We start from the raw sequence: 25,417 nt of genomic DNA on the forward strand, positions 1-25,417 counted from the left end.
AAATACATCAAAACACTAAATTCTTCCAGTTTCCAGTCATAAAAATGAACTGGATGTTCGAGCATCTGGGCTGAATAAGGATAAAATGAATGGAACGGAGCAAATTCTGATGATGAAGAGTCGATATAGAAGGTTTGTGATGCTCATAGCTGCAAACAATCTTAGAAGTTGCAGACAATTTATAAATCTCATCACTGACGAGGTTGATCGACAGTCACGTTTTCAAAATTACAAAAAAACATTTGCCTATGTTACATATACTTTTTATTATATCAGTACATTTTGTGTATAATACATTGATTTACACCATATATTCATTATAAAATTAGAATTATGTAATCAAATTCACATTTCAAGATCGAAGGTTCCTTTTGATTTAGTGAGGAAAATAAGCCATATTTGATTAAAGTTGATTTTATTCTCCACTTTCCGCAGGAGTACAGATAGTCTGGCTTTGATAAAACGTATTCTCCATGTGCTGCATGAATACAGCAAATTTAATATCCGACTTAAGTTATTTGTGGTTGTTCAGCAAAAAACGAGAAAAACGATAGGTCAGAAATAGTAAGTAGCATAAGATTACATCTGCCTCTTGATCCTACATTTGAACACTTCATAAATAGACCTAGATTTCTGCAGAATAATATTCTTCATAAAGCGTCTTGTTACCCACGGCTTATCTACAACTAGTCATTATGATTATGCTGCTATTATGAGAGCTCCAGTTAAGAATCTATGTATATACATAACTGTAATAAATCTGCTTCATCAAAAGGTTTTTCCTCAGTTTATCCTCCCTGAAATCAAACTAATGTACATTTGTTTCTCTACAGCAGCACAACACGGTTCTGTGGGTAGTTAGCTTAATGGATTAACTCCTTCAGACTTAATGGCTGTAGGACGTTCTGCATCACTCCACCCTACATATTGATGTGGAAGACATGTCATATTATACACCAACCTCCATTACACTTTCCAAGCCTGTACTGAAGGCAATCTGCTGCATTTAGGTGACACACAAAGAAAGTCATGGTAACTACTGAAATGAAATGCTACTAAAGTTCAGGTCTCTACAAGGCAGCTTTCAATCACAGGAAATGAAAGGTTGGGATCAATATAAGGGAAGTGCATTGTTATTGGAATAAGACATTTCCACAACCAAATAGGATTTTATCCTTCAAGACTAAACTATCCCATCCAACCCCCCTCCCATCCATTGTCAACAGCAAAATCTTCTGCTACATGTTCTAAAGCTTAATATCGAACATTTGCAAAAACAAAATGCAGCCACAAAAAGGTATTATTTACTGGGCTTGTTAAAGCTATTTTGTGCAACTTAGTATGAATGAGAATCAATATTATCAGGACCAACAGTACTCGGACTGTGCCAGCACGGCAGAAGTAGTTTCCAGAGTTTAAGGACACTTAATAATAGTACTAATAATAATACCACTGGGTAAGTGTAGGCCAGGATAACCAAACATCATACTCTATATTATAAAGTTGTGACTTTGTACTTTTATACATTGCACTACATATATCTTAGCTTAACTTTCATGTGCAAATACAAAACGAAATGGCGCATTCAGGTAGTCCACGAGAGAAGAAGAAATCACTGGGTAGTGACACACCTAGTGAAAGAACTGTTTGAATTCTTCTTAGTTGCTTTTTGGCTGGTAGGTAAGAAGCTTTATTCGGCAGCTGGTTTGCTTGGCCTAGCCACGGTTGCCACAGGATGCAGCCTTCTGCTTGACTGGGCAACTTTTCTCCTTAATCAAGCTGGTAAAAATGGTTTTGCATGGGGTAGAACTCGAGTTCAATGATATTCCAGTTTTTAAACGGGAGTGGAAGCAGAGGCATTCGTTGCAACGAGATGTTTTCTGTTCACAGAACAGAACGATGTGGTAGCACAGTCATGTTTATTTGCCTGAGAGGCAACCAAACCAAACCTCTGCTATATTCCAATAAATCTATTCCTCACATCAGTTTGAGATTTTCTGATTGGACGAGGAATAATGTGATATGTATAGACGCAGTTGTCAGGAAAATGTTACACTCGTAAACTAGTGTTTGTACAGATTAAACAAGTGAACTTAGAGGAGCTGACTCTGTTAAAGCCTGGCTGTTATCAGTCTTTATGTTAAGCAAAGCTAACCAGCTGCCGGCTGTAACCTACACGTGTTTAACAAAGACTGTGGTATTAATTTTCTTATCTCACATCTACGTGATTTCCCAAACTGTCAAACTATTGCTCTGAATTTAAGAGATATGCGTCTTTCCACCCATATGAAATCAAAGTTTCCTGTATTCATTTTGAGTCAGACTGAATTGGGCAGCATCTGAACACCTAGAATTATAATGTGTGGTTTGTTTGTGATAAATACTTAGTCCTCTGCTTTACCCACCAAGCTGGTGTCATTTGTGTTTAGGAAATGTATATGGAGCACCAGAATGCGCCAACAAATCCATGTGACTGACAGTAATGTGCTTTGTATGATGCTGTTTGTACTGCATTGTGCTGAGCGGGCTCGACGGCGTTCTACAGTTTTGTGTCGGTCGAAGCCCTAAAGGAATCTACTTATCTGTACTATACACTGCACACGCACCGTTTTATCACCTGTATGCTTCTGCAGTGATTTCAGAAGAGCTTCCATAAGCATGACCGCTTTACTAATGGGAACTAAAGAGAAGGTGTTGCTGTGTACGAACAATGCTGCAGCTTTAGACCCTTCAGTCTCTTCTCACTCCTGCTCCGTCTACACCTTCAATTCCCGTGCAAAAACAAAACAAACAAAAAACAAAGGCCCTCCATGTGCTGTCCAATAAACACTGATATGGCAGTTTGTTTTTTTTTTCTTTTGAAGAATCTCCAGCCGGGCTTTTGTGTCTTCTTCAGTTTATTCAGACTGAAGGTGAATGTGCCCACAGTTGTTACCTTGTGCCCGCTCCCACCACAGCTTGAAACACTTGTAGAGGCTCCTGTGTTTGGTCAGCTTCAATGCCAAGGTGGCGTTCAGGTCCCACACAAAGCACAGCGGATGTTATCATTTCACTGCCCTATCGCTCTCAGTGACATAATTAGACATCGCTCTGTCAAATTATGTCCTCCGTTTTATCATGAAAGCCATTCTCCATTTAAAATGGTGGAAAAAAACTGACATCGCTCAATAAAACGAACCTGTAGCAGCCATTGTTCCAATCAGGCGTTAAAGTAAGTCACACAATAACACTGGGAACCTCGCTAGATCGCAAAAATGCACTTTGACACACATCTTTTCTGTCTATATGATGAACCTCACGTCGTTCTTCACATTGCCATAATTGTTGTTGTTGTTATTGACACTGAAGCGGTTGGGGAGGATCCTCATCTTCATGGTTCCGTCAGCGCCGCAGGAGAAGATGTGATTTGCTGGTCCCACCTCAATTTGCATGACACCCGTGCCGAGGTTTCTGAACAGAGATTGGCGGGCGTGTTCGTTTGGAAAGGTGTAGAGGAGGCTCTGCGTGGCCATGCTCCAAACCTGTTTAGAAACAATTCAGTTTCTAATCAGTGCATACAGTTACAGCAAATGAAATAATTACGTTGATATTCTGAAATTCTACTCTATTTTTTTATTTACATAGTACAGAGCCTGACTTGTAGTGTTGCTGCCATGAGGCTCATGACAGACAGTCTGGAGTGAAACAACACCAACTGTCCACTGAGAATTCTGATCAGCTCTGAGCAACTTACTCTGCATTGTTTTAGCTTTTTTTATTTTATCTGATAGACTGTAGCCTTTAGAAACTTATGAATTTGCAGCACAACCATGTTAAAATTTCAACCAGTCGATACACAATTAATGACTTGAGATGAGTAACACCACACACAGCTTTGGAGGTTTTGTGAGCAATCATCCAGAATGAAAGTCATTTGAATTTCAAGCAGATGTGCACTGCACTCCTACTCCTTCTACAGTACATCTGCTTGACGCAGTGGTTTCATCCTTGGAGTGACAGCTGTGTGATCTGCTCCAACATATTCAAGTCGAAAAGATGAAAGACCTGCTGTGTATGGAATTGTATTAGTGGAAGACAATCACATCTGCCTGCTCAGTGAAAACTGTTTCTTTTGCCTTTTTCTGTGTCACCCCACTTTCACCTTACACTTGAAGGTCATCATTCGCACGGTTGTCCAAAGCAGGTGGTCATTCATAAGCATGACATTGGTTTTAATTGACTCTGATGGGGCTCACTGTCTCCACAGATGAACACAATGCTCATCTAACAGTTGATGTGGAGGAGAGATTTTTACACCTGGGTGACAAACACCTTGCAGGACTCTTCTGTCACAAACGGGTTCACTTAGTGCAGAGGGAGAAAACCGTTTTCAAAATCCCTGTTTAGGTTTTTTTAGAATCACTGCTTCCAGTGAAGCTCTCATGGAAAATTAATGACTTTTTTTCTAAAGGTTTCTGAAGCCACAGAACTTCTATGACTAACTTTCTATCCTTTCTGAGAGATTATCTAACAAAGCAGGTCTAGTTTCCACTGACCTTGAAAGGCATCAATTTAGACATATTATTATTACCGTTTATCGAACCGCCTGAATCCTGTCTGGAGCCTACCTCTCAAAATGTCATATTTATTCCATAAAATTTATGTATTTGTGGAAGCAGAATATCAGAAGAGAAGTCAGAGTACCTTAATGTTGCCCTCAGCTGATCCACTGATAAAGCAGTCCTCAGTTGGATCGACGGCCAGGGCTTTGACGGGGGAGTCATGGGCTTGGAAACTCTGGCGCTGGTGCTTGTGGGAAAGCTCCAGGACACTTATCCAACCCTTCCTGCCACCTGTGATAAGCAGCTGCTGCCTCGGGGCCACTGAGAGTACGGTTGCACCTGACTCGTGGCAGTAGAAAGCTGACGGTGGGGAGAAATAGAAAAGATGGGATGTTTAGGATAAGATGTATAAATCAGAGGGAGAAGGACAAGATTGAGAGATGCATCAAGATTAAAAATAAAAGAGGGCAGAAAAGATACAAAATATTGACCCTATAAATTTCTTTTGTCCAATCAAAACCTAAACCTATATTTTTGGTTTAATAACAAGAACACAAGTAAATACAAATCTCTAGCTCTAAACAGCCTTTCGTAAGTTTGACAAAAAATTACTGTTAAAATTGCTGATGATTCGTTTAGAATATTTGATTTTTTTTAATGCGTAAGGACGTTTAAATCAAAAAAGGTTGTATGTGCTGCGCCTTACCATGTACAAGACTGTTAGCAGGTGGCACAAGAGTGTCCCACAAACACACGTTCCTGTGGAAGAAGAAACAACCAAGTCACCAAACAGACCAACATTTTAATTAAACATTTCATTATTCCTGTTGGGCACAGGTGGAGCTGAATGGAAAAGATTCATCATTCACTTTAAAGTTCATGACACAAAACTGAAGCTGGGCAGAAAAATGGAGATGCAACCTCCTAACAAGTCTGTACAAGTACCTGTTGTCTGTTGAAAGACCTGCAGTGGCTATGAGGGAGGACGAGCTCACGAAGACAAAGTCATGAGCTGTCTTGTTGTGGCACTGCAGCGTCTGGCATGGAGAAACAAAAAGGACAGTCAGTCATAGTGACAGCAACAGAGAAGCAGGAGAGGAGTAAACAAAAATGAAAACGACAGGAAGAAAAAGCGAGGACACTGAGAAGGTCCTGATGGACAAAACTTCAAAACTGTTAGTCTTGTGAGCTTCTTACCAGATATGGTTTGGGTGCATTTCCAGTAGTGTTGGTCTGCCAGAGACTCAAACCTCCGTCAGCATCTACAATTCCAAACTTAAAAAAAGAAAAAGAAAATTCACACAGGAGACATAAAACTCTGAATTTATTCTACATCAGATAAAAACATATTGTTGGATGCTCGTCCTGTGAATATACATCACACAGAACCAGCACTCCCTTCAGGTGATTGGGACCGTGCTCAAATCAACTTTGAAAATACATCAACAGCATCAGAAGTCAAAGCACCACTTACATAACTGAAAGAAATCAAGAGCTCAGCACATGTCCTGCAGTTCCAAATTTTTTTTTAAGCATATTTCACTCTTTGGCCAGAAAAGATAAGATAGTACTGGCACAGGAGAGGCACCATCTGAGAAAATTATTAGCTTGAGGCGAGTGCCCGAGTTCAGAGCGGTTGAATCACTCAGCTGAAGAACAATGTGTGCTGAAGCCAAACTCCCCACTGTGGTTTGTGCCTGACTGGCAAAGTTGTGAGAGGAAGTGTGAAAATGTTGCTGGATCTGACAGCCTCGCATCACAATACAGTCCTATTGCAATGCTAAGAATAGTTTGACATCTGTATGGCGGCAGTTAACGGTTCAAGGTGTTTACAGTTTATCTAGCATTTGTGTGTATGTGCGACTTTCTTTCTTTCTAACCTTGTTTCCTTGGTGATTGAATCGTATCCTGGTGACTCTTGAGTTGCCTGGACTCCTGAAGCAGATGATCTGCTGGGAATGACCCCACTCGAACATCCTCACGCTACCATCCTGAGCTCCCGTCAGGTCTGACGAAGAGAAAATTAAAAATTACATGAAATACGACATCAGCTTAGCTTTTTTTCTGGTGCATCTAGATGCGCTTTCTGGTCCCAACATGACGTTTTGGCATTCCTTTGTTCCCAAAATCGTCTATTCTATAATTAATGAAGAAATCGGTTTATTTCACAAACACTTCCAACAGCTGTTTCTATGACCGGCTGGGATTTTTTGATTTTTTATTTTATTATTTAAACACCTCACAACTAAATCCCCACTCTGCAGTTGGACTGAAAAATACAGAACAAGACTGTAACAAGGTGGGCTCATTCAGCCTTTTGTAAATCCACAGCCGCATTGGGACCAGAAACAAAAAACACTGCCAGTTTTTGGGTGATGTAATCATCCCTAAAGGCTCGTTTTAACATGAGAAATATGAAGTCTGGATAGCACCTTTAAGAGACAGATACCCTTCTAATCTTCTGACAGACTTAAACTTACAGTAAGGCAAAGTAGGATGGGAGGTCATCCTTCTCACATTGTTGATGTTTCTCTTGATCATCTGGGAGAAGAAAAGTGAGGAGGAGGAGAAGATTCTTAGTCAATATTAGCAGAGAACAATGCAGGAACAGCGATATGTTTATTTATTTTACAGCACTGCAATGATATACTGTACGTATGAAATATGTACAGCTGCCTTATGTTTTGTGTTCACATACTGCCTGCATTTGTGATGGATATATAAAACAGACCATCATGAGCATGAGCACTTTATAGAATATTTCTACCTGTGTCTTTAAAACAGGTGATTAAGACTGGTGTTAACTTTTAAAGGTCAGAACCAAAGACCACATATTTCAAATATATGCTTGTTTAATCACAATACAGCATCACTAACCTTAATATACTGTAGCTGAAATACTATATTCTGATTGGTAGCAAAGAGAACCAGACATCAACACTAAGAATTGTATTTATTATAGTCTCCAAATGTATTCTGCTCCAACCTTGAGCGAACTGTTGGAATGGTTGGTAAAATACTTTACGATGCAGAGTGGCTCCTAATGTCCAGTCTGCATATCAAGAGCAATGAGCGAGCTGGTTAACATCAACAAATGTGACTCACAACTCCTCGATTCAAAGACACTGCTACAACCACAACCAAATCAATCTCCTTCACCACTGCTAGCGCCAAGTTTCTCTGCTCAGTAAAACAGCTTTTACAGACTTATCCATAAAAACACAACGGCTGAGCCTTCTGTCTCACAAGCTGTAGCAGTCAATATCTTCTCCTTTGCAAGTCCACGAGGAATGCTAATGTTAGCAGCTATGCTGCTTTTAACAGACTGAGCCCAGACAAAGATGAATTATTCATTTAAGTCATTTTAACTGCTTTGAGGATTTTGCTTTGAATAAGAAGATAACACACAACATCAATTCATTCCAAAAAAGCAGTGAAGAGTATTTTAAACAGATGGTAATCATTGCTGTACTGAGTATTGAAACCTAAGAGACATATTAGTGGCTTTCAGGGTTTAGTCACAAACTGCATTAATTTGATACTTCAGTTGACCACAATTGTCTGAAGTACAGGCATGCCATGAACATTTATTTAATCATGCAACGTACGTTGCAAAAGCGACTGTTTAAAACAACTAAGCCCATTAATTTTTTTAAAATGTGCAGGCTGCAGCTCATAGATACACCTTTTCACAGGGAATTCTTAAATCTCCCACGTCAGTGTTCTAAAAAGTTACTTCTAATACAGTTTGAAAATATTAATTATGTGACAGAAGTGTAATTATAACACAAAATAATGATATAATAAACCTCTAGTAAATATGAAAATGTGCTTTAAAATTATAATAATTTAGTAAAATTTATTATTTAAATTTTTGAAAACAAACAAACATCAAAGTGCAATATATCTTTTCCAGTATCTATACACAGTCTCCTCAGTGCATTCAGCATATAATTCTTCTCGATTCAGATGCAGGTTGAGCACTCACCACGGATGCACCCCTGCCTGTCTGCATTCCTCCCAGCCACGGCATGTTGATGGGTGTACCAGGGCTACTGTGGGTATATGGCGTAGTGCCGTGTAGGGCGACTAAGTCATCGCGTGTATGGACCACAAGGAAGTCGTCGCCTCCAACACTACAGACACGATAATAATTAGACATATTGGCAAGAATCTGGAAGAATGATATGCATCATCATATGTGGGTTATGACTCAATATATTGCATTTTTCATATAATATTTGGAAACATGTATTGTTTACATTGTCATTGGAGTAAAAGGGTCAAATGGTTAAAAACAGATTACATAACTAAAAGCACAACAAAATGGAGCAGTGTGTGCGCGTGTACACTAGTAATTAAAAATCAAAAGTGCTTTTCAAAATGAGTACAGTATTAGTATTATAGTAATATAGTGACACTTGAGTGTATGGATATTTTCTTACACCACTAATCACAACATAAGAAAAAAAAAAAAAAAAAGAGAAAATCCAGTGTTTTGTTAACACTGTATCTGTGGATTTTATTCTTGTGTACGCTACGCACACAAGAATAAAAACAAATATTAGCAGTGACACTACTCTGAGATCATTCAATAATGTGATAAAGACGCAGCCACACACAAACAGAGGACGATTACACAAAGACAAACAACGCACAAGTATGAGCACCACCCACACAACCAGAACTGAACCAATCACATTGTCCCATGCCCACGCTCAGTTTAACTACGGTGGTACTAGGGTGAAAAGGTGAGCTGATGTTTCTCTTGCTGAATGCTCAGGATCAAGTACAGCATGCGCATGCAAACACATACCAGTACTCAGATTGCTCGCTTACCCTTTAGCTTCAGCCTCGTCATCATCGATCCATGTCAAGATCTGTGTGGCCAAAATGGATGACACATCCAACTCCTGGATATCGTGTGTGGAGGCCATGACTAAACAATTCCGATTTGCCTGAGAGAGACAGACACATGAAGTAGGGAAAGGGAGAGAGGGGGTAAGAGAAACAGGCTCAGGCTTTGAGTACAGAATTTTAAAAGGTTATAGGGATTTATAAGAGTCAGACAAAGACGTTTTAAGTTTATTTTGCATATGGTCACAAAACCATCCCCGTTTGTTTTAAATCATGACCCGAGGTTCAACATCCTTTGATCACTGTGAAGAAGAAGCGTCATCACATCAAAGACGCTATGATATGGTGAAAGAGTTGTACCACTGTTTTTTTTTTTTTAATACGTTTGCTGTAAATTTAAAAGTGCATTATTTAAAGAGAAGCTAGAATGTAAAAATCACTTTATAAATTCAGTTTAAATCCAATATAAAACTAAATACACTAAAACAAAAAACCTCAAACAAACAATTAAGCAAAACACTTGCACAAGTAATAAGAATGTAACATTTACATTTATTTTGTGTGTGCGTTTTTTTTTTTTTGTTTGTTTTTTTAATCTTACACATCTGCCTCTGATGCATTTAAATGCTTTAGTGCTGGGCAGGTAGAGTGAAGTGAGAGTATAAGAGCTTTTTTAATGAAAGGAGCTGCCAGCTGAGGCTGGAAAAAGAGGATGATGGGAATAGTAATCAAAAATATTAAACTTGTGAAGTTAAGAACCAAAAAACCAAAACCAAAGCTTTAAAGCTTGCAGTGGAAGCTAGGCTGTGATTTTCTGCAGGTTTGCCACTATAAGCATCATAACTGAAAAGATATCTGACCCATTGTGTAAAAAAAATTATATTATTGATTTAGCAGCTTTAAAATGTTGTCAAAGATAATGTCTCAAGGCAAGAGGAAAAGATTCATAGCTAGCAGTCACAGTACATGCAGTACAATCTCATGATTCTTAAAAAGTAGATTCAAATTTTGAAAGTTTAGTTTTGCTACCAAGTTTTTTTTGTTTGCAGTTTTCTAATAGATACATGTCAGGTTTGCACTGAAGTACTACTATTAGTAGTATTATGAGGTTTAAATAAAAAGACCAGAGTCTGAAGAACCTAAGAATCCTTAGCTGGAAACACACTGTGGTTTTCTCATAGTACACTGTGTGAGATCTGTGTAAAAGAGTTGTACCTTGTTGATTGCAAAGGCTGTGATGATGTCAGATTCCTTGTGGATGATGCGTGCTTTTCCTCTAGGGGAGCCCAGATCTGACTCAGTCTACACACAGACACACAAAGACGCACACACGCAGATCACCACCACAGAAATGGAATCATTATAGCTTAAATGTTTCTAAACATTTCCTGCAGACAAATAACATCCATACCTTACATACACACATACATTTATGCTACAGAACCAATGACCTGACCTGAAGATAAATGAATATTGTGTAAAAGTGTCAAATTATTTGCTGTAGAAGCTAAAGCTGATGTTATTAGACGGTCAAGCCACATAACCAGGTTAGTGCCTTTAGATAGTGTGAGTCAAACAACCCCTAAGTGGTGAGCGCACACTGTACTGGACCATAAAGGTACAGAGTATAGCATAATGCAGCTCTGTGTGTTGTTCAGTATAGGAAAGTTAGATTTTAAAGCACAAAATGAAACAGGCATCCTTTGAACATGAGATTGAATTAAAGTCTTTTCTGCATTTATTCAAGGGGAAAATACCATGTCTCTTTCTGTCAGAGGGAATAAAGTAAAACTTGACTTGCAGAAATCTAAATATGGTGGTTTGCCATTATTGTTGAGCACATAATCCCTGTGGGACACAGATTCACTGCGACAGTGTTAGGTCCATTAATCAGAAGCTATTCAGCTTCATAGTTTGTCCTCTGAGAGACTCGGCTAATTAACACTGAGCCAAATGGAGTTACTATAAGACAGCAGCTTGCACAGCAAAAGCTGGAAGATTGGAAACCTCTCCGAACCAACATCAGACAGTGCAATTTAAGATTTATAGTTCACATTCACATGAATATTTAGTCAGCTAAATGTATGATTAATATGGAAATGCTGACAGAAACATTCAGAGTTCATGGCCCTCAAAATACATGTACCATAATTGTTGAAAGATTGAATGCGTCACTGACAGGCCACATTTACTATTCTGCTGTAAATACTAGATAGAGCATGTACTAATGGGAGAGTTTATACTATGCACACTATGGTGTGGTGATGTATTTAGGTTTCACAACATCTGTACACAACATTGTTTATCCATTGGCTTTGTCAAACCATAAGTGGTGTTTATAATGAAAATATCACAATTTTATAAACACCAATCAAACAAAACTCCTTGATAATATGATGCCATGTTGTAGCACAGACACAGGCAATACATGTAGGTTTATGCTTTAGAGTTATCTGGTAGGAGTCTATCAATATCATGTCCTACACAAAATTTTAAAAAGTATGGTTTAATTTACAAAGTAATTGTCTTAAAGAACAAGACAATAAACTGTCAGGATTATTACCTGTATCCTCATTATCACCCACTAGGGCTAAATAATGTTTGTTTAATACCAGTGCCAATACAAGGCCTCATTTTGCATAAATTAATATTTCCTAAACATACATAAAAAAAAAAAAAAAAAAAAGTCAAATGTATTTTAGGACACAAGACAGTTTAAAATTAAAAAAGTAAATTTAAAACCAGGCACTATATGATCAAACAATCAGTAAGCAACAACGTAAAAAAACATAATGTAATCATGCATTTGATATCAGTTTTGGCTGTGGATGCCAGCCCATTGCACTAATATATCATTAATAATATCCAAAGTTGCGGTACCTGATTGTTTCCTGTCTCGTCCATTCCTGATAATTTCATATTGTCAGTCTGGTCCTCTACTGACTTTAATGATTGGGGGAAGCAGACACACACACACACACACACCACAGAACAACAACCAGTGATGAACCATGCAACAACACACAGATAGTGAATTATTGTGCTGTTAATCAAACAGTGTGTAATTATTTGAATTATATTGAGTCATCATGATGCGACCGGTGGCAGTAACAATACATGAGGTTGGCATGCAGAACAAAAAAAAAAAAAGAAAAAAGAAAAAGAAAAAGCACAAAAATGCCAACATGACATGTAAAAACAATAGTGATGCAGTGTGGGATTATAACAAAATAGTTAATGTTTTATTTTTTGACAATTAATAGAATGTGCTAATGGTGCAACAGGGAGACAGTACATGCAATGGTTTGGCATGGTGTAAACATGATGTACCTCATTTGGACTCAGTTTCTTGGTGAAGATGTTTCTAATGAACGTCTCCTGCACTTCTTCCTGCTTGACCAGAAACTGCCACAAACGTTTTACTGGCAGTGCTGAATGGTGGTTAGACCTGAAAAGAGTGGGACATCTCCTGCATATTAACAGTGATACTCATTAAATCAGATGCATCAGCTCACTGAACCGCAACTAAACCAAGTAAAAATATGATTTTGATTTGTGCCATTGGTGCCGATCTGAAAATTGTACATATCTGGGGCTTAGAGCAAGAAGCATTGAGATGCAGCAACTCCCTATAGTAAACACGGGCCATGTGGAATTCTACAGGGCTCAATCTGTGCAGGGATACAAATGTGGGTCTATGAAAACTTCTAATACCCTTGTATTGGATGTAAAGTAGTGCACATTTCTGTAGTGAAAAGAAATAAACAAACTATAAAAATTAAGAAGTTATTGTGAAATGCAAAAGTTTGGGAACCTTACTGAGACATCACAGCTTGTAAAAACCTTTTCTCAGCAGCTAAAACTCTTCCTATTCTTAATAAAGGAAATTTAACCCACTCTCCCTGAAGATCACTTTAAGTTCAGAAATATTTTAAGCTGTCTTTCACACATAGCATGTTTAAACTTTGCCATTATAAAAGCTGCACATTGGGTATTGTGAAGTTGTTCATGGTGGATTTTGAGGCCTGCTTTGGATCAAAACCTTGTTGCACAAGCAGACGTATTTTTTTCAGTTAAAGTTTCTTGACTCAAAGCACGACATTTACATCCAGATATTTAGAGAAATTACCTTTGGGCTTATGTAGCTTCCAGTGGCAGAGGAAACATTTAATGAATAGAGGTAAGAAGGGAATATTTCCACCTCCATGATTAACATCTGGAAATATCAGCACATGGTAAATCAGGTCTTGACCTACTGTACAACCTGCTAATGAGTTATATCCAGCCGAGCTAATGAGCTCTGAGTATTGTGCACATGCCATATTTACTGCGGATTTTCCTTTTTTTTTTATAATTAAAAATACACACACACTTAAAAAACCCAAACGTATTCATCAGCAATCAGCAGGAAAAAGACACTCAAGTGTGTTTTAACTTTTGCTGATGATGCCCAGATAAAGTACCTGAAAGGGGTGTTGGATGGTTCAAACAGGGCCTTATGTCTAAGCAGAGCAGGACCAGGTGTGGCTGTGTCATCCTGGAGATGGGTGGAGATGTATTTAGAAGGTGGACCTCCGAAGATCTCCAGCCTCTTCTGCAGCACCTGCTCCCAGCGCTGCAGCGTTTTCAGCACAGCATGACACAGAGGAGAGCCCACAGGCAGATCTGCGTTTAATAGAAGTAGGCATACACAAACAAGAAGCAATAAGATTAGCTGAGACAGCCAGTGAGAAATGGGACAGCACTTATCTACGTTCGGGATGTAAGTACATCACTGGGTGTGTGGTGTATTTTAGTGTTTACCTAATAGATCATATCCTGCCATTGGGTAAAAGGACTTGAGGTTGACCAACACCAGCTGTACCATGGCCAGGCGCATTAAACACCAACTGAGAGGAAAGAAGCCATCACAAATCAGATTACAGTTTGAACATAAACACTGTTAACAGCTCCAAAGCTGGCTTTAAAAAACCCGGGGCCATAAAGATCTGTTCACACTAAATGTGGAGCAAAATTAGAGGCAGCGCCGCTAAATCGAAAATGAGTAGAAAGGCATGCAGATTTACTGTAGTTAGCTTGAACTGAGGATGAAGAAATCATTGCAATAACAGCTTCTCAGTGCTGTGTTATTACCTGTATGAATTGTGGTTTGAATGTTCCTTTTGTGGAGAGTTGGGATCAAACACATCTTCATATTCATCATCATCGTCATCTTCATCTTGACTGTCCTGGCTCTCCTCTGAATCATATTCAATTCTATTTTCTGATGGTGGTAGTGAAGGCTAAAGACAACAATGAAGAAAACAGACATAACGTGTCAAAACATAATTATCATAAATGAACACTAAATATAAAATATTCCTCCAATCTGTTCAAATTTAAGAAGGACAGAATATTAATCAATATGAGACGTTTTTTTTTTTACCTTGGCAATAAAATAATCCCAAATGCTGAGCTCAGGAGGGACAAATCGTTCTTTAAAGATAGATGTGGCTTCTTGTTCCACCACAGAGCCGTGCTTGGGACTGTAAGGGCCCTCTCGCTCTATTCCAGACTCCTCTCTAGACCCACTGCGTGATGACAGAAGCCTGAATCGTCTGGACTTCCTGTTTGAGTTGCTCGGAGAGACTGGGGTATCAGGAGAAAAGGTATGTTAAAATGCTACATCTGCAATCATCCGTCAATACACCTACACCTGTTTATACAGTTTTAAAATACTGCATTTTTGCTTTATACAACTACATATATTACATATTTATTTAAAAAATAAAAACTGTAGTTGCTTAAAGATTCAATATTTTGTCAAATAAACAAGAATTACAAGTGTATTGCATCAGGATTAGTGTGTCAACCAAAAGAGAGTAGCACAGAGAGAGCGTGAGGGAAGCAGCTCCCACACTAATAGATTGATGGATATCACTGTGACCTACAGTCGGGAACCCAATTAATTTAGAAGGAATGATTTGATTTATCTACTGGTGCACCTCTAAACGAGAAAAAAAAAAAAAAAACACAGTGAGAGACAGCCACTCAGAAAACTAAACAGTGCAAAACAATTACCTGGTGGAGGTGTTCTTGTTGGGCTGTTGGGCTTCTCTATGACAGGGATCCTGGCACCTCCTCCAAACACTGTGACCCAAAGCTTACTGTTGAGGGGATGGGCCACAATGCGAAACAGCTCATTGCAGGAGTGAGTGGCCATGCCGTGAACAAACAGACTGAGGAAGACAGCAGTCAGGATCTCACAGAGCAGCACAGTCAAGCCTGGCTGACTCTCCTCACCTGCTGAGCTCAACAGACAAACCAGAGAGGAAATACCTAGAGAGAGGGATGAGTAAGAAGAGCAGCAAGGAAAAGAAAAGAGAAAGACAGCAGCATACAAATAAGATATCATTAAACGTACCTGGGTCTGAGAAACAGAAAATCTAAACATTTAGTCACCCTATTGTGGGATACATTCAAAAATGTGTTCAATGGCGCCTGGAGACTTTCCATAAATGTCATTACTCTTAAAACAAATGCCATGAAAATACAAAAATCCACAACAAATTGATCCTAGTAGTATTTTGTGTCTAATTTTTTGCGCAGTTAAGACTATATTAAACATATGTCACTACTCTTGGGGACATGCTCCTTTATCACAACTAACATGGACACTGTAGTTTATTTAAAATCAATCTCACACGCACTGAAATGGCGATTAATATTTACTGAAGCAATAATTATGTCTAAATCCACAGCTGAATATAGTCCTCAGTAAATATACTGGGTTTGATTAATGTTTGCTAAAAATTACAGTGCCCTGGAAAACCTGTCACATCTTCAATTTCTCAGTTAAATACTGTGGGATGGATTAAAGTGGTTTTCCTTTCGTTGTGAATGAGAATGAGATTATTTTATTGAAAACGTGTTCGTTTTAGATTGATTTACCTGGCCACTGTGCAGGAGAAGTGTTGGGTTGAACAGACTCATCCATGCTGACAGTTCTGACTGGCTGCTTCTGAGACAGCAGCACACTCTGATACACAATCCCAGTGAAACGGTTTACATGACTGTGGGAGATGAGAAAGAAAAAAAAAAAGACCCCAAGGAGTCATTACGAGGGCACAAAGCAAAAGATTTATATTAAATGTGAAATGCTGTGGTGGAAAGTGAAATTTTAAAAATTGGGTTAGGTGGAGTAAATATATAATGTCTCTATTTTTTTGCATTAAACTTTTTAACTGTTGTGAATACTGAGATGTTGTTTCTAAGAAAGAGGAGCTGCTGTCACACTCTGTTCTGTTACAGCATAAAATACTAATGGGCTGAACCTCCACTTAGGTGCCTATCTATGCTGTTTGGCAATAGAGAAGAAGCACTTCATGATGACGCGGTGTCACTACTCAAGTTCTCAAAACATACACATGCAAAGGGAAAAAAATAAAATAAAACTTTGGATGACTGGAGAGGAGATTTATTAACAGAGAATATGCAATGCTTAAACCACCAGGGAGTCTATTAGGTTTCTAACATCCAATAAGTCCCCGTTTTAAGCTTCTGTGAAAAATCCAATTGCCTCTACATCAAAAAGAATTCAGTAGTCAAAAGGAACATCACTCAGAAGCAGGAGTGGCAGTCGCTGTGGTGTTAATGTACTTCACACAGCAAATGTCTTCAATAAGAACACATGACCCTGAAAAGGTACCACAACCGATAATTCTGTCAAACTTCATATTACCTGTTGTTTGCTTTGTTAACATTAAATGCAATAAAGAGAGACAGATAGAAAAGGGCACAGCATGTATCAAAATACCGTCAGCTTAGTGGCAACACTCAACCCAGATCCTGAAAAACAATTCACACACTTGCTCCTGCGCTCACACACTCGAGGAAAAAACAGAAGCCCAATTACAGCAAACATCTGCAGCGATACACCAAGAGAGTTTATATTGTAATTACCATAACAAAGACGGCGTTAAATTAGAAATAGCCTTAGTAATTTCGTTAGACTGTTCATCTCCCAACATTATGTGATAGATGGTTATTTGTGTGCATTTAATCACATTTTGTGCCAGGTTCAAAATACCAGTTGTGAAAGAGTAAAATGTTTTTTTAGTTACTTACTTACTCCTCTCCCTTTTTGACAAAGTATTTAATTGACACAAGCCACTCTACCTCTAAGGTTGCAGGACTGTGGCTTTAAAGGTCCCAGTTTATTCAAGCATAAGTTATGATTCTGTACAACATCGAGCAACCATGACAGCAACTCAGTAGCACAGCTGTAAACCAAATGTTGTGTTTTTTTTTTCAAAATAATCCAAAAATAAAAGAATATCCATCTCTCTCTCTCACACACACCAATCCAAAGTTTAAATCCTGCAGGCTTGTTGTTAGAGTCATTGAGAGTTGGTAAATATCTTAAATAAACAATGTTCTTCCCTTCTGTTAAAACCAAAAATCTATTTAGGTATTGACAAGAACCATAAACATCAGCTTTGCAACTTTCAGAAATTGTTTTCAAAATGTTTAAATTGAACATGTGGACATATGACACCATGTTTTTCCACCATACCTGGAATCACACCTTTGTAAAAACAGCCTAAAGCAAATGTTAAATGTATAAATTATAAATTAGTGTTATATTATTAGTGTAGTAGTGTTGACATGAACTACATGAACTACATGTGTGCATTACCCTCTTATTACACTGTAAAGTTTGGTTTACTAGCAGTTGTGTTCCTTCCCCCTAATTTCTTATTATTCTGCTCCACTTAGCCCTGTAACACATTACATTACATCAAAAGACATTGCTTAACACAATGTTTGCCAGCATTTTGTTTTTTAAAAGCTAAGACCAGAATAGTGGTGATAGTAATGGAATCATGTCAAGGTGAATATGGTGGAAAATCCAAAAGTATCATTCTTGAAGACATAAAGAATTCAATAATCATGCTTGGAGAGATGCTGCTCTTTAGACTCCCACTAGGAGCTCAAAGCATTTCCAGCCAAGCTGCATAAAAGTGTTTTTTCAAAGACTGGTCTGTGAAATGCCAGATTCCAAAATCTCTCTCAAGATGGTCAGGAAAGGTTGCGATGTAAAATAGCTTACTGTAGTATAAAGCTGGTGATTATATTGTCTTTCTAGTGGTTTAGAGCCTAAAGAAAATGGTAGCAGGTGTTAAATATTCATACTTCTTGACATGCTTACCTGTAGGTGTGTGCATCACATAGACACTGATATATACAGGCAGATAAGGAGGCCGCCAAAGTGTGCATCACGTAAATCTGAAACAAGAGGTATGGTTAAAAAACAAATAAATAAATAAAACTATTTGTCCACCACTTCATCCCATTATACAATGACCAAGAAATAAATATCAGTTAATGCGGATTTACACGCACACAAAAAAAATGAACCAAAGGAAATCTGTATAACCATTACATGCCAACGCACAATATAAAGTCTAAAATCTGTTCACTTTTTGTGTTTCTTTCAAGCTTGGTCCTCTACCAGAGGCCTGGGAGCTTAAGGGCCCTGCAAAGTATCGCAGCTGTTTCTCATTCAGTACTCTTATGACAAAGATGTTGGATGTTGCTCATGGCATCTGCTGGAGCCAACTTATCCTAAAGTCAATATCAGTCTTTATCTAGAAGGTCTACAGGATCTTAGCTTGGTCAGCGTCAACCATCTTTGAAGGTATATTGTATTTTAAACTTGACACGTCCACTTGGAACTACCTTCTCTTCTCCGATTGGCTCTTTTTTTTAGTAATTAGTAATTGCATACATCCACTAGTATTACAGTTTTCAAAAAAAATTGAAAGAAATAACTCCCTAGCAAAAAAACAATGAAACCTAAACTATAAAACAGTGGCCAACTATTTGGATCTGAAGAAGAAATGGATAAATAGTAAATGACTGCCTCACCTCATTGTTCACAACGTCCGGATGTGGAGGAGAGTCAAGTGCATTGATGGTCTGTAAGATATCATGAGTCAGGTTGGTCAGGTAGACGATAGGATTGGCCACCACTGTCTTTACGTTGGCAGTACAAGCCATCAGAAGAGGGATAGAAGTGGGCTGGGAAGTTGATGTCACCACTGATTGGCTGGAGTCATCCTGCGCAGGTCAGAAAAAAAAAAAAATCTGTTCATTGCAGTATGTCTGCAGGTACACTAAAATAAAAGATGCACTAACGTATGCACATGCTGTTTTGACAATGCAGATCATGCGTTTTGCAGTATATAAAATAAAAAGTATTCTTACAAACATCACTTCACAATATTAAAAGCAAGAAGACATACACTCTACTTTCTCTTCTCTCTTTTTTAGAGGGTAAAAAAAAGAAAGCTAGGAACTAAGGAGGGCTGCTTTAAACTGAGAAACAGCCTTTTCCTTAGACATAATAAAGACAGGATGAGCCAACTACTGGAGTGTTATACACAACCCTGTACTTAAGAAAGAGCTGGATGTGTTTTTCAGTGTATGTGTGAATGACATTTAAATAGCAAAAAGAGACACTGGCAATTGCTGTTTTTTGTGTGTGTTTACTAGATTCCAACATAACTCTCGGTGCAAGATTTCCACAGTCTTATGTTTGTCATGCTTGAGGAATCGCATTCAGTCACTAACCTCCTTAGCAGAAGCTCTACAGACTGACTGTAGTCAAGACAAAAGAAGAACACAAAGATTTCCTTGAAAATAATGGAGAAAATTGACATCTATGGGCCAGAGCGGGGACAACAGATTCTGCTTTTATTCTAAAATCAAAGTAGAAGAGTAGAAGGGCTCCCAGTGCCCATCGACTGTGCAAGTATTCACGAACACTGTTCCCATGCTGGTTCGTTGAGTTGTTTATCTACTAAAATTTAACTCAACCTTCTAATAGTCAGCCTAAGGCAGCACCTCCCTCAGGAGCCTGGAGATTCAGCACAACCTGTCAGCCCTGTGTGTGCTTTGCTTGTTCCATTGCTGGAACAAGCACAATAAGTAGGTCTGAGTATTTGTGTGTTCTGGCAAGCTTGACAAGCTATCAGATGGCTTCATGTTTATCTTTCATTTGTACTTTGCTCCTCATCTGCTCAGTATCTTTCCCTTCAAAGAGAATATGTGATCAGTTAAATAATATCAGTTAAATAATACTGCAGCTTTATTTGCCTGTGTGAATGTTTGAACATGCAGCTGATGGTTATTATTGTCCTAAAATTGTTACTGCATAAAAATGCAGTATATTCTGTTCGTTTTATTTTCTATGTTCCTAAGTAATTATTAACAATTAAGACAAATTATGTCACATTTCGTTTGTTTTATTGGTAGTCTGTTTAGACTTATGACAGAAAGAAAAAACTGCAACAGCTGTTATTCCCACTAAAAACGTATTAATTCAGTATCTTAAACCACTAATGAAACAATAAAAATAAATTGAGATCTTGTTTCAAGTTACAAGAGCCATGCATGCTTAGTAACTCCATTCCACATCCCCCAACAAATGTTTTTTTTATAATAAGGAACAATAATTTCACACATTTATGAAGTGCTATTTAACAAATGTTGTTTAGCAACATTGCTACACTACTAATCAGTCATCACATATTATTTTTATCACATGCAAGTCATACTTCTTTGTCTGGTTTATAGATACAAAAGTCAAAGAAGAGTGGCTTTTAGTGTGCATCATGTTTTAATTACCTGGTGAGACTCTTGAAGCAGTAATGTGAGCTCCATGCGTACAGAAGCCAGTCCTCCACCATGGGACCCGTGCAAGCTGCAGTAACTCAGGAACATCCTCAGTAAGGGCTGGTTACTCTGCAACCAGTGTCTTCTACTCCTCTGGCTGTCACCACATGGGCTTGCAGGCTAGAAAACCATCAAAATCAGTCAGCATCCCTGTAACTGCAATGTTACCAAGCTGGCTATTGTTCAACTAAAAAAATCCCACTGACGTGGGTACAAACAGCTGTGTTTTAAACAAGGTGCATTAATCTTTTCTAGTGGATCTTTGAAAAGTAATTTTAATTCAAGATCAACCCATAAGCGGTATGTAAAAGGATGGGTATGTACATCAAAGTATATGATGACACGCTGTTATGTTGTCTTCCTTTTTTATTACACCAATTTACAGTAGTCGGCTGTGTAAATGTACCTCTTCCTCCTCCACCAACCCAGAAACATTGGCATCACCCTGGACAGACAGCTCTGGCAGGCAGGGCTTGTAGCTGCAGCAACGCTGAAGAGCCACCACCTAGAGAACACACACTTTTATATTAAATTCAATGTATCAGTCAGTTAATACAATTTACCATCCACATGTGGGAGTGAAAGCAAAATACAAGCGTTTTTACAGGAGAAGAAATTCCAAAGAGAGACACTAACTGGTGTTATTAGCAATATGAGCTTTATATGTAGTGACACAGAGATCAAATCTTGAAACAGTAAACATGAAGACTGAAGAGATCTGAGCGAGTTCTGCAAGTTATGAAAGTTTTATTGAGACAACTTAAGGAGGGAGCCAGACAAATGCTTCAACAATATTGACACAAAAACATATATCATAGTGTTCTCTTACCTCTCTCTCTAACCACTGGTAGAGTTGATATCGTAGCTTTCCTCCATCCAGTTCATACCCTGTCGACAGAGTCCGGAGCTCATTAGTCATAATCTTCAAACAGGCAGTAAACTTCAGCTGTGCTGCCAAGATGTCATCGGATGGTGCAATGAAGTCACTGCGATCCTCACTGTCCTCTCCCGTCACTGTCTCCATTAGCGGAGACATGGCATCCTGCGTGTCCTGGAACACACTGGTGCTATCTCCAGTTCTATCGCTCTTAGCATTTTTCGTTTCTTCTTCATCCTCATTATCTTCATCATCCTCTTTGTCACTGTCCCACTTCAGCTCCAGGGGCTCATCTGGAAGTGTCATTGACGGCTGGCTCCAATCAAAACTTAACACTGAATCTGACTGGCTGTTGGATAAGCTGTTTCCATCAGACTCGTAGCCATTCAGAGCAGGCAGAGACCAATCTGGATCTGACGTTTGTGCATTCTTACTCCCAACACTGAGTTCAGCAGCGATGCTTGTATCCTGAGGTTTGGGGCGCTTGGAATGCTTTTGGACTTTGGGCATCTTGGAGAGGACTTCAAGTGCTAGCATGGGGCAGCCAGCCTGCAGGTGAGCATATGCAGCTGTGAAAAACAGCCTTCTTTCCTCCAGGCTAATGGAGTCAGCCCTGCGACACTCAGCGGTCAGGCCAACTTTAGCCTTGTCTGAAGAGCTGAAATGGCGACGAAGGAGGAGCGGGTGGGTACGGAGGTAGATATAAAAGTTGAAAACCTCAGGGTTACATGTAGACACAGAAGAGGAACCTGTGATAGAATGAGACAGAACATTGGCTTTTACCAGTTTTAGTAGCAAAAACCAGCTGTCGTTACTGCTTTGATCAAAGTACCTGAAAGAAAAAGCAATGCCATTAGATCAGATACAGAATTGGAGCTAAAGCTGGTCTGACAGGAATCGTCGTCAAACTTTTAGATAACTTGAAGCATGCAGGTCTATGAGCACTATACTCTGACAAACTGCATTCACCTGTCAGTTTAAGGTGGGGAGACGGTGAAGTCAGGAGCTTAAAAGCTGGTCTAGAAAAGATGATGCATTAAGTGCCCTGCTTTTCATGCAGATATTAACAATGTCAAAGGACCACAAAGCTCATATTTAACACCGAGCCAGAACGACACATAAATATATGTTTGATGTGAGATATTTTACGACAGTACATGTATAAAAGTGAATTACACTCAGTGACGTTACGGGCAGCCAAATATGAAGTAGCAAATCTTGCTTAGTGGAGCCTTTACAAGTCTTCCGTGTCCAAAGGACAAAAATTGTGTAAAATCTGTGGTATTTTGTTAAAGCAGAGGACTCAATCTCATAGTGTCAAATCACAATGTGCCATTTATGGTGACATACTGTACAGCAGCTAAAAGGTATTCTTTGGAATACAGTAACAGACTACTCAGTATAAAGAGAACTGCAGGCCTACCAGTGTCACATTTGTTCTCACTGTTAGATGGCTGCTCGAGTAGAGTGTCCAAGGCTCTGCTGTAGTCCTCCAGAACCCAGTGAGCAATGCTCCGCAGGAACGGGTCCTCGTGGGCTGGAATCTGTAATATACAGACAATTACAATGTCTTATCTGGTTTCTGCAGTACTTTAATTATTACTAAAAGCTGGTGAGTCAAACAACACTGTTTAGTTGGATGTTCTACAGTTAAAATTTTTTTTTTAAAAAGCTGGTGGAGGCTGTGATGTGCTCAAACACCTGTTTGTCTTGTCCCAGTACATGTCTCCGGAGGATCTTTTTGTAGGTGGATGCTGTCTCGAACTCAGACTCATACAATCTGGAGATCACCAGGGCCAGCTGTAGATCCTGTAGTTTCTCTATGCATACCTGGAGAAAAATATAAAGCAAGCTATCACTTCTAAAGTTACAGCTTTCCTGTTTGTTTTTCGTTGTGAAACACAAAAGGAAAGAAGCCAAATAACCAAAGAAGATAATAGGTAGTTGAAATTGTTCTAGTTGCTCCCAACTGGTGAGGTGTGAGGTGCATTTCAATTAGACTACCTCCCATTCAGAGACTAAACAAAGTCAATGACAGCCCTTTGCCCGGGTGATGCTCATTTCCATAAAATGCTAGAGAAGCTCCTGTTACTCACACAGATGAAATAATGTGACTCATTGCTTCAGGGATTTTCTAAACAGAAATAACCTTGAAAGGAATAAAAGGTTAAGTAAACAAAATACCAGGAGCAGCTCTCTTTATATGGGAACAGAAAGATGGAGAGCTGTATATTTTCTATGGCTCAACACTACAAATAATCCATACAGAATATGCAAGTTTCTACTATACAGCACAAAAATTATGCAAATACATCTTCGTGAAATGAGGGCAGTACAGAGAGTGTACTGTAAAAGTGTAGTGCTGCTGGTTTATAAATGTGATGACACGCCGTTGAAAATTCTCATAAAAAAAGAAAAGACAGTAACACCCAAGAGTCAACTGCCAACATCAATAATTCTACAGTGTATTGTGCTAAAAGCTCTTGACTAAGACACCACTGTGGGAGTGTACTGAGCTCTTTTAATAATAAAAAAAGACAGAAACACTGGTGGTGAGGTCTGTTTTGCAAATGTGGTTTCACTGCTTTTTACCATCTCATCAAACACTGCCCTTGACTATGAATAGTTGGGAAAAAAAAAAGGCACAATTATAATGCCAAAGACTCGCTGCAAATCAAAATGAGCAGCACTTGACTTAACTCGTTCTGAAAGCAAGACTTCTAGCTTAGGTGTAGCAGAATGGCAAGTGGCACTTGCAGCTGAAGGAACAAGTGCTTCTTGCAAACACGGTGTCATGTCTATTTTCCACTTGCCTCCACAGCATCCTTAAGGGAGCCGGCTAGAAGGAAGAAGGCTGCAGAGTGCTGGAACCGCTGCTTTCCCAACAGAGAAAAGGCATTTTTCAGCGCGGCCTTCCTCCACCGGTCCTCACTGAAGTTGTTGCGAAAAAAGTCTGTCATTTTGGCATTCTTCTGAGACCTGAGAGCAGAAGAAGATTTTAGAATCAAACAACAACAAACTGGTGTCACAGATCTTCAGTAATCTAACTATGTGAATCTGTTTGCAGCTGGATTTCATATGATAAATCATGTTCTGCATACCTGTACAATCCCCAGACCACTGCCTTCTTTTTCAGTGCAAGATAAAATATAGCAGCATCCAAAGGATCATTGCTGCTCTGAAAAGAAGCCTTGGCAACCTGAAAAAATATAGGGGGAAAAAAACAAAACAAAATCATTCAGCTCATGCTTTCTTAGCCCACAGTATAAAGTCTTATCCACAGAACAAATTGCTGCTTTATGGATAATTTCAGGAATCAGCTCATACTCAGAAAAGCAACTCATGTATAAATGAAGTAGTCAATATGTAATACATGTGTAGAATTGTATGCGATTACAGAATCTTATTATTCTGAGCAAGCTTG

At 38.8% G+C, this 25,417-nt stretch overlaps 1 protein-coding gene across 3 annotated transcripts in view; it reads right to left on the reverse strand.

Annotated features, from left to right (window-relative positions):
- Positions 1 to 247: 247 nt before the first annotated feature.
- LOC113150635 (dmX-like protein 1) overlaps positions 248 to 25,417 on the reverse strand; it is a 48,836-nt gene continuing 23,666 nt past the window's right edge. Inside the window, exons 25-51 of one of the 3 annotated variants that reach the window (XM_026343223.1) lie at positions 25,095 to 25,192; positions 24,807 to 24,972; positions 23,695 to 23,823; positions 23,417 to 23,537; positions 21,946 to 22,742; positions 21,523 to 21,621; positions 21,069 to 21,236; positions 19,308 to 19,499; positions 18,589 to 18,665; positions 16,329 to 16,450; positions 15,459 to 15,716; positions 14,824 to 15,026; positions 14,532 to 14,680; positions 14,202 to 14,287; positions 13,862 to 14,063; positions 12,729 to 12,846; positions 12,279 to 12,341; positions 10,614 to 10,700; positions 9,381 to 9,499; positions 8,530 to 8,677; positions 7,022 to 7,082; positions 6,422 to 6,549; positions 5,739 to 5,816; positions 5,487 to 5,578; positions 5,248 to 5,300; positions 4,684 to 4,901; positions 248 to 3,521 (exon numbers count right to left, since the gene is read on the reverse strand). In XM_026343223.1, the coding sequence (XP_026199008.1) occupies positions 3,282 to 3,521; positions 4,684 to 4,901; positions 5,248 to 5,300; positions 5,487 to 5,578; positions 5,739 to 5,816; positions 6,422 to 6,549; positions 7,022 to 7,082; positions 8,530 to 8,677; positions 9,381 to 9,499; positions 10,614 to 10,700; positions 12,279 to 12,341; positions 12,729 to 12,846; positions 13,862 to 14,063; positions 14,202 to 14,287; positions 14,532 to 14,680; positions 14,824 to 15,026; positions 15,459 to 15,716; positions 16,329 to 16,450; positions 18,589 to 18,665; positions 19,308 to 19,499; positions 21,069 to 21,236; positions 21,523 to 21,621; positions 21,946 to 22,742; positions 23,417 to 23,537; positions 23,695 to 23,823; positions 24,807 to 24,972; positions 25,095 to 25,192 (4,272 nt within the window). In that variant the 3' untranslated portion in view covers positions 248 to 3,281. The remainder of the gene's footprint in view (positions 3,522 to 4,683; positions 4,902 to 5,247; positions 5,301 to 5,486; positions 5,579 to 5,738; positions 5,817 to 6,421; positions 6,550 to 7,021; positions 7,083 to 8,529; positions 8,678 to 9,380; positions 9,500 to 10,613; positions 10,701 to 12,278; positions 12,342 to 12,728; positions 12,847 to 13,861; positions 14,064 to 14,201; positions 14,288 to 14,531; positions 14,681 to 14,823; positions 15,027 to 15,458; positions 15,717 to 16,328; positions 16,451 to 18,588; positions 18,666 to 19,307; positions 19,500 to 21,068; positions 21,237 to 21,522; positions 21,622 to 21,945; positions 22,743 to 23,416; positions 23,538 to 23,694; positions 23,824 to 24,806; positions 24,973 to 25,094; positions 25,193 to 25,417) is intronic. The other 2 variants (XM_026343224.1, XM_026343225.1) reach the window with 2 other exon arrangements.

The sequence above is a fragment of the Anabas testudineus genome, chromosome 9 (assembly GCF_900324465.2).
Source record: "Anabas testudineus chromosome 9, fAnaTes1.2, whole genome shotgun sequence".
NCBI classification, from domain to species: domain Eukaryota; kingdom Metazoa; phylum Chordata; class Actinopteri; order Anabantiformes; family Anabantidae; genus Anabas; species Anabas testudineus.